At 46.0% G+C, this 9,069-nt stretch overlaps 1 protein-coding gene across 1 annotated transcript in view; it reads left to right on the top strand.

Moving 5' to 3' along the window:
• The first annotated feature begins 6,955 nt into the window (after positions 1-6,955).
• The window catches only part of LOC106816267 (reversion-inducing cysteine-rich protein with Kazal motifs-like), a 37,068-nt gene continuing 34,954 nt past the window's right edge, over positions 6,956-9,069 (top strand). Inside the window, exon 1 of the mRNA XM_014820851.1 lies at positions 6,956-7,012. Within this exon, the coding sequence (XP_014676337.1) occupies positions 6,956-7,012 (57 nt within the window). The remainder of the gene's footprint in view (positions 7,013-9,069) is intronic.

Below are 9,069 nucleotides of genomic sequence, written 5' to 3'. Positions count from 1 at the left end.
TGGCGCCGTGTCGCCTTGTTGCTGTTTTTTTTAATACTCAACTGCAAGAGCATAGATCCGCTCGCGCGCTCTCTTCCACCCTACTACTCTTTCCTCTGGACTTGGGCCGCCGACACGGTAATGCGTGTGTTTTTGTGTGCGTGCTTGGGTGAGAGAGGCTGCCGCCTTTACTCACACTGTACCTGCCCTCTGTCGACAGTTCAGCTGTTCATTCAGAGAGGGCTCGCTCATTCCGGCTCTCTCTCTCTCTCTCTGTCGCCGGTCAGCAACTTGAGCTGTTATCGTGTGACGCGCTAACGCGGCGCGACAGGGCGGCAGATTGCCATCTCCGCCTACACTTACCCGAACACATCGTCTGTACGGGCTGCGAAAAAACAGTGAGCGCCCGTAGCTCTCTACAGAGCGATGAGCGGCGCAGAGGCTGCATCGTGTGTTAATACGCGTTAACGCATTTGCTGGCACTACTTACATAATCTGAACGATGCCAACATTATGGATATTCAGTAAGACACTTATTTGTTGCAAGTTTCAACAGACCGCTTGCCCCCAGTTCACGCTTCCTGAGCGACTAGTGTAGTATTATAGACTTATGATAGCAGCCGAACACAAACACGCGCGCGCCCACACACACACACCACACACACACACACACACACACACACACACACACACACACACACACACACACACAATATATATATATATATATATATATATATATAATATATATATATATATATATATATATATATATATTATAGTATGCCATCGTGTTGTGTGGTGCCGGTGCAAATGTACAAGGCTATATAGTCTTTCTAATCCTGGCAAGAATATATGCGTCAGAAATGTACGGAGCCTCCCATCGGGCGCTGGTGCATGACAGCTCATATATACCTCTAGAGACGCATATAGTCTTACCCATGGTTCACCAGATTGGGTTGAGTACACCAGATTGTTCAGATTCCCGCGACCGATAAGATGGATATAGTAGTCTGTCGGTGTTTGCTAAAGCGAGGGTTGTCGAAGGGAAATTTTCATCGTTGTTAATTGACGCGTCTTCATGCAGCCTCGTTTGAGATCAAGATGGAGAGATGCCGCCGGCAATAAAATGCGTTCGTTTGAATTTATATGCATCCTGATTAAGGTTTGTTGTGATTTCGTATGTAGTACAAGATTTAATTCTGTGTGTTTGGAAGATTCATATTTAATGACTGAATGAGGGGGCGTTTCTCAGAATTACAGTAATTCTCTGACCATAATTTCTGTCACAAGGAGCATTAGTCTAATAAATGCGTCCGTGATTTTTTCTAGAATCTGACAGCGCTCCAATGAAGTTGCTGTCGGACTGTAAAGAAATGTTATCGCGCAAAATAACTCAAAAGGTCAGCTTCAGTATTACTGGTGAAATAACACGAAAAGTCGGTTTCAATATTAGTGGTAAAATAACAACGTGTGTGTGCGTATGCGCGCGCGTGTGTGGGCAGGCATAGTTAAGGTGCTTTGTCGCAACCGCGTATAAACCGAGTTACGCAGCTTGCGCAAACCCGTGCGTGTGGGATTAGATAGATTCTCACAATATCTCGACTCTGCACAGCCGAAGTAACGTACGTGTCTGCCGTTCCCACAAGGCAGCGCGCCGGTTGGTCCTCGCTCTCTCACTTCGCCGGTAGCTTCTGGCTACCACATACCTACACACACACGCTGGCACATATACGCTACATCACGCCAGCCTCATGTGTCCGCGTTACAAAGGGCTGCACCCCGAGGCCGCCAGTTACCTTAGCCGAAATGCCGCCGCACAATATCTTGATTTCACGGGCCGGCGGGCCGCCTGAAAAACGACCATTTGTCAACAGCGCTACTAAGAGAACGCAAGTTTCGCCTTTGTGGCGTCCTTTCAGCGTGCATGTTTACCGACATGCGCACGGACTGTGCCGAGCGGCTGGGAGAGGTTGTTTCGCGGCATGTAATAGGCTATCTAGGAAATCGTGTTCTCTCCACCCACCTGATGATTATACGTGCAGAGCGCGGAGCCACGAGCCTGCATGTATCCGCGGCTGGCATCTCCATCGCGGTGTTATAGCATCTCCTCAGCCTCCTCATCCTCATGCTCGCTGCGCGCCTCGCCGCGTACCCTTGTCATCGCGTAACTGCGAGGTGTGGTGGGAGGCTCACGTCTCACGCGTCGGTTATATGGGGCCATAAAGTGCAGCCAGGTGTGATATTAGTAGGCACGTTGTAATGATGGGGCCGTGCCATCGTAAATCTCTGGCGAACACACGCGCGCATACACGCAAGCAGACACACACACCCACACACACACACACACACACACACACACACACACACACACACACACACACACACACACACACACACACACACACACACACACACACACACACACACGACACACACACACCGACACACGACCACGTACACACACACACACACACACACACACCCACGGGCAGCGTCCGCACGGGCAACAAGCAAGCGGCTAGCTGACAGTTTATGTCCGCCTATCGGGGTTCAAATACACCGCCTGGTAAATCCGTAGCTCGCTCTTCATGGCGGCGGCAGTCGGGTGACGATGAGAACGTGCAACGATCACTGATATAATGTGTCTTAATGTAGGTTGAACGCGAATTGCAGCTTTGACCTACAATCAACGGCGTTCATACGCACATCATGTGTGTCTGCAGTGACGCCTAGCACGCCTGGCGATCAAGAGTATCAGTAATTGTTCATTTTATACCGGCGCCGAGTCTAATGCTCCAACAACACTTTGCCGTAGCATGCAGGTCTAATAAATACCTAAAACTCTCAGGACTACCGCCTTAATATCGACGTTTTGTATTATAAGTCATAGAGTAGACTTTAAATTTTTAGCAGTCGCGGAATAAAACATATTTCGCCTAATGGTTTTACATGCCGGAATTGCCCTCTTGACAAACAAAAAATCGATAATTCTCCCAGGCAGGAACTAGAATGGTTATGTATGAATTAGATTGCAATAAGCAACCCTTTAGCGTGTATTTGTATAACCCGCAACCATATTATAAGCCTCCTAGAAAGAAAACTACTTAAAGAAGAGCAGAAAACTGCGTGCACGGAAATTAAGCGCATGTAAAATTGATTCGCTAGTCTGCCGGCCGATAGTGCTCAAATGACTACTTAGATTCGGAACTTGGCAGGATCGCCGACATTAGAATCAGCTATCGCGCAGCGGCAGTGATTGCGATGCTAATTGCACATGGCTAAAAAGACGACTCTCAATTTTTAATCTTCCACTCGCCACAGCCCGATGCGCAACGGAGCAAGAATTGCCCCCCCTAATAAAACTCCAACGTAAAGCCCCGTGTGTTGCTGAAAAATAAAAAATGCATTAATTGCAATAACATCGCGCTAATTGCGAGCTTAAATTAATAATCTAATTAAAAATGAATAAACCTCCGATCGCGGAACTGCGTGCGTGCGCCTGCCGTGCGTGCGTGTGAGTGCTCCGTGCGGTAGTAACGCTACTTAATAGTATCGCTGGCAATGCAATGCGCCCGGAACTGAGACCCGAAAAACTGGTTCCTGGACACGTATTGCGACGAGTTGCCGTAACTACCTAACTCCTTGAGGATAATGACTTATGGCGAGAAAACTTGACAGCCAATAAACATCGTTGGCGATTCGCAAAGCAACTCACTGAGCTTTCGTCTTAGACGTGCCGCCGAACTGAGCTAACACACGACAAATCGAGACAATACAGCCGACAGACAGCACCACTAACCGGCGCGCATAGCACACACACATGCAACGACACACACTACACGCACAACAAGGTTCTCACCACGCACATTAGACACATTCACACAACCCCAACGCACACACAACGTCCATTCTGCACGCACTCACGCACGCAGCGCACGCACACACACACACACACACACACACACACACACACACCAACACATATATATACACACACGTGTGTGTGTGTGTGTGCGCGCGCGCGTCTGTGTGTATGTGCGTCAGTGGTTGAGTTCTTGAACGCGTAAGCTGTCCGAGCTGTAAATAAAGCCCGTAATGTTCTCATTTACTCCAGCCGTAATATGATTGCTCGACGACCAATCGCTGTCAGAAATTCATAAGGCGATCCATCATGTCCGCACTTGTGCGCTGCCGCTCTAGGCCACGTAATTCTTCGTCTGACATGATGTATTATTGTCATTATCACAGCGCAGCGCGATATAAATGCATGCATTACGGCAAAACCGCGTTGACGCTAATTTTGCCGCCGCGGACAAGCGAAATCGATGGTCCTGTGTTTTTTCCGCGCACGCGTGAGAATATATTATTATATGCACACGGGGCAAATCTTGAGTAAGAAAATGCGCGGCAAGGGGACGTTCTCGGATTCGCGTCAATGTTTCCACAGGGATAGGCGTCTGCGTTACCACCGAGACGCGTGTTTTTACGGAGAAAGAAGTCGGTGTTACGGGGGGGGGGGGGGGGTCAGAGCTAAGGGTTTGAGCGGGATCTTGGGTATCTTGGGTGGGTATTCGGTGGGTACCGATGGTGACAGGCATCCATGTTACTTTACTATCCATAAGTCTTGCGCCCGTGTTGCCAAGGAGGCAGGCAGCGTTGTCAGAATGACGATTAGTCATATCAGACGAGTCATAGTCCAAGCGTTTGTCCTATGACTCATCAGAAAAATTTCGACTTAAGAATCGTTTGTCCGCCCCCCCCCCGCCCCCAGGTGCACCGAGACGTAGCCCTGGTGCTGAACGAATTGTATACCGTGTGAGAGAGTCGGCCATTAGACTTACGAACATTCTGACTTAGAAATGCACGCTCCGTTATGTATATAATTTCTTTTTTGGGGGGGGGGTCGACGCACGAACGGCGCCAACCACAGGCGTCTGACGGGACCCGAGCTTCTCTCTGTAATTCATATGTATTAAACTTATTTTATAATATTTTGCGTGCACGATTTTCATTTACGTAGTTACATGATCCCGCGCGGGGTTATAGTTAGTGTTGGGGTTAATGGCGAGTGTATACTCAGACTATTTGTTGATGTTTGTTGCTAATTGTTGCTATTTGTTGCAACTATAATTGTTTGCTTGAGCACAAAGCTAATGACTGAATTATCTCGGCTGCTCAGCGAGTATCTGCCGTTGGGTTTACAAAGTTATTTCATACCTCATACACTTTGGTAATTTGTCAACTGCGATTTACACTTTTTAGATTGCTGTGACATAGAAGGGCTTTCTTTGATGGATTGCTGATTTTTGTTAAACACTAATAAGCAGTTGGTTTGGTGACTGTATTATCCATCTCCATATTTATGCGGAATATTTGATTGGCTATTTTGCAGCGTAATCATGGCCTGTTAAGGCTCTTTTAGTAAGGCATCTCTACATGTGGGTAAAATATTCGCAGGAATCCTTAGGACTCGCCTAGAAAACTTGCTGGAAGACTCCGGATTTTTAGGGAAACTCTAAAATGGCTTCAGCAGGGACAGCCGTGCTAGTGACAACATTTATATTCTGACCCAAAGCATACAGAGGGCAAAATACAGGAAATCAACCCTGTATGTGGCTTTCCTAGACTTTAAAAAAGCAAACGACTGGATAGATAGAAGGAAACGACTACGTGAACTCAGAAGAGTTGGGTTAGGGGACAAATTTAGCTGGCTAATAGAGGCCATGTACGAGGGAAATGAGTCTAAGACTAGCCTAGGCCCATATGAATCAGGTTGGGTTAAATTCACGAGAGGGGTCAAACAAGGATGCTTATTATCACCGTTGCTCTTTGCCATCTATATATACGAGAGCTATCTCGCAGACTAGAAAGGCAAAATGAAGAACTAGGTGTAGGGAGGGAAAGAACCACAGGGATGCTGTATGCTGATGATGTGGTCTTGATAGCAGATAATAAAAGGGAACTGCAGGAATTACTAGATGTGGCGGCAGGCTTTGCAGAAGACTACAAAATGATATACGGCGAAGACAAGACTCAAGTCATGATTTTTATTAATAATAAGGCGGAATAGGAGGATGTAAATTTCAAACTAGGGAGGCTAAGTCTCGAAACCGTTAACGAATACACATACCTAGGAATTAAAATAAACAATAACATAGAAAACTGTGTCGAACTACATGAGGGTGAAGTGCGAGTAAAGGCAAGGAAATACCGAGGGATAATACCAGCGAAGGCATACTATAGCTGCAGCAGTTACTGGGTAGGGAGAGAATTGTGGAAGACAGTAGCAGTACCTGCCCTAACCTATGGAAATGACATAATCATATATAAGGATAAGAAAAAGGGAACAGGCACTCTCCAAGCTCTTGAAAATACCCAAAACCAGCTTGGCAGGGAACTGTTAGGTGCCCCCACCTTATGCGGGTATTGAAACAATAAGGGGGGGAGCTTGGGTGGTCCACGTTTGAGGATAGAGAAGTGAAGAGCAAACTTAAATATTTAGGGAGATTAAATTATATGGAGGAAGAGAGGAAATGCAGGGGAATAGCGGAAGCTATCAGTGCAGGAAATTTTACGTCGGATTGGAATAGACGAGTAAAATTCCTGGGGGGGAAAGTATGACAAAGAACAGCTATTGATAAATAGAGACTGGGAAAACAGCGAAACATTGAACAATACGGTGGAGAAAATCATTATAAAAGGCAGCACAGTCAGATGGAGAAAGGGGATGGTAAACAAAAGCACACTAGAGCTATATAAAGGGAAAACATTTCCTAAACAAGAAACCTTTTACAATAATAATAAAATCGGCAGTAAGCTGCTGTACCAATGTAGCGCGGGATGCCTCCCCGTAAATAAAAGAACCAGGAGATGGTTACGGGAAGAAAATTGCACTGTGTGCAATAAGGGAGAACCAGAAGACCTTAAGCATTTCTTGTTAGTTTGCCCGGCATACAAACACCTAAGGAAGATCATGTGGGACAGGCTTCAAGAACTGGGGGTCACCCCTGCACAGCTGGAGGAAAGGCAGGTGATGCTCACCATATTGGGGCTAAATGAACATAGATGTTATGGGGATTGGGTAGAGCAGGTTAAACATTACTTAGAATCAGCCTGGAAGCTCCGGAACAAAATCTCCCGGTAAAGTGAAATTACCGGTGGGAAACTATCAAAAAATAAAAAGGGAAATACCGATAGAAAGGTTCCCGTTCATACATACATACATACATACATACATACATACATACATACATACATACATACATACATTCACACACACACACACACACACACACACACACACACACACACACACACACGGGCAGCGTTCGCGCACGCAACAAGCAAGCGGTAGTGGCTTGACAGTTATGTCCGCTTTTATCGCTGTTCAAATTACACCGCCTGTGTAAATCGTACTCGCTCTTCATGGGCGGCGGCAGCGGTGACGATGACGATACGGTGAACGATGCACTGATGAAGTTGTCGTTAATGTTAGGAGAGCGCGGAGATTGCACGCGTTGACTACATCAACGGCGTTCATACGCAGCATCTGTGTGTCTGCAGTGAGCGCTCTAGCACTCCTGGTTCGACAGAGTTTTATCGTAATTTCATTTTATTAGCCGGCGCTCGTCTAATTGCTTTCCACAACGCTTTTGCCGTAGCGATGCGAGTGTTTAATGTAAATGAGCTAAAACTCATCAGGACTACCGCCTTATATTATCGTATCGATTGTATTTATAAGCATTAGAGTAGAATTTTAAATTTTTTAGCAGTCGCGGATAAACATATTTCGCCTAATTGTTTTACATCCCGTTAATTGCCCTTTACTAACGAAAAGAACTCGATAATGTTTCATCTCCGGCAGGAATAGAATTGGTTAGTGTATGGATATTTTAATGCAATAAGCAACCCTTTAGCTTGTATTTTTATTAACCTCAACATATTATAAGCGCTCTAGGAAAGAAAATACTTGAAAGAAGAGCAGAAAATGCGCAGAAATTTAAGCGCATAAAATTTGAGTTCGCTATTTTCTTCCGGCCGATAGTTCAAATTTGACTAATTAGATTCGGAATTGGGCAGGAGTCGCCGACATTGTAACACTCTATCGCGCAGCAGTGATTGCGATGCGTAATTGCACATGTGCTAAAAGACGTAGCTCTTCAATTTGTTAATTTCTTCACTCGCCACAGGCTCCGATGCGCACGGAGGCAGATGCGTAAGTAATCTCCAACGTAAGCCCCGTGTGTTGCTTGAAAAATTAAAATTGCATTAATTTGCAATAATCATCGCGCTAATTGCGAGCTTAATTAATTTAATCTAATTTAAAATGATAAATTTCGATCGCGGTATACTTGCGTGCGTGCGTGCCTGTGCGTGCGTGCGTGTGTGCGTGCGTCCGTGCGTGTATGTAATGTCTACTTAATGGTATCGCTGGCAATGGCAATGCGCCCGGAACTGAGACCCGAAAACTGGTTGCTGGACACGTATTGTCGACGAGTTGCTGTACTTACTAGCTCTTGAGAAGATGACTTATGGGCGATGAAAATTCTTGACATGCTAATAAAATCGTTGCGATGTCGCATGCATACTCACTGGAGCTTATCGTCTTTACGTTACGTGCCGCCGAACTGAGCTTACACACATACAAACAGACATACAGACCGACAGACAGGCACCACTTACGCGCGCGCATGCACACACACATGCACACACACATACACGCACACACACACACGCACGCACACACACACACACACGCACGCAAACACACACGTCACCACAATGCATCATCTATGACAAATAATGACAACAAAAATATACACGAAAAAAACAGTCTATCGTCGACATTGTCGTTCGCTACCCGACCACTGGATGGCGCTGCGATAGTGATAGCGTCATTTGCAATTACGGGGCATTCGATGTTGAAATGCACTTGGCCGTATGTGAGATTGTTCTGCGTAATGAAATTTCATTACGGCTCCGAACGAACGCTTTCTCCCACTCAATCGGCGAATTTTATTTGTGATTAGTTTACGCTTGCCTTGCGGCGGCTTGTATATTGGCTCTATGTAAAACAGCCGGACAGAG

Source organism: Priapulus caudatus, unplaced genomic scaffold, assembly GCF_000485595.1.
Source record: "Priapulus caudatus unplaced genomic scaffold, Priapulus_caudatus-5.0.1 Scaffold31, whole genome shotgun sequence".
Classification (NCBI taxonomy): Eukaryota; Metazoa; Priapulida; class Priapulimorpha; order Priapulimorphida; family Priapulidae; genus Priapulus; species Priapulus caudatus.
The sequence above is the reverse complement of the archived record's forward strand: the minus strand, read 5'-3'. Positions and strand labels throughout refer to the sequence as shown.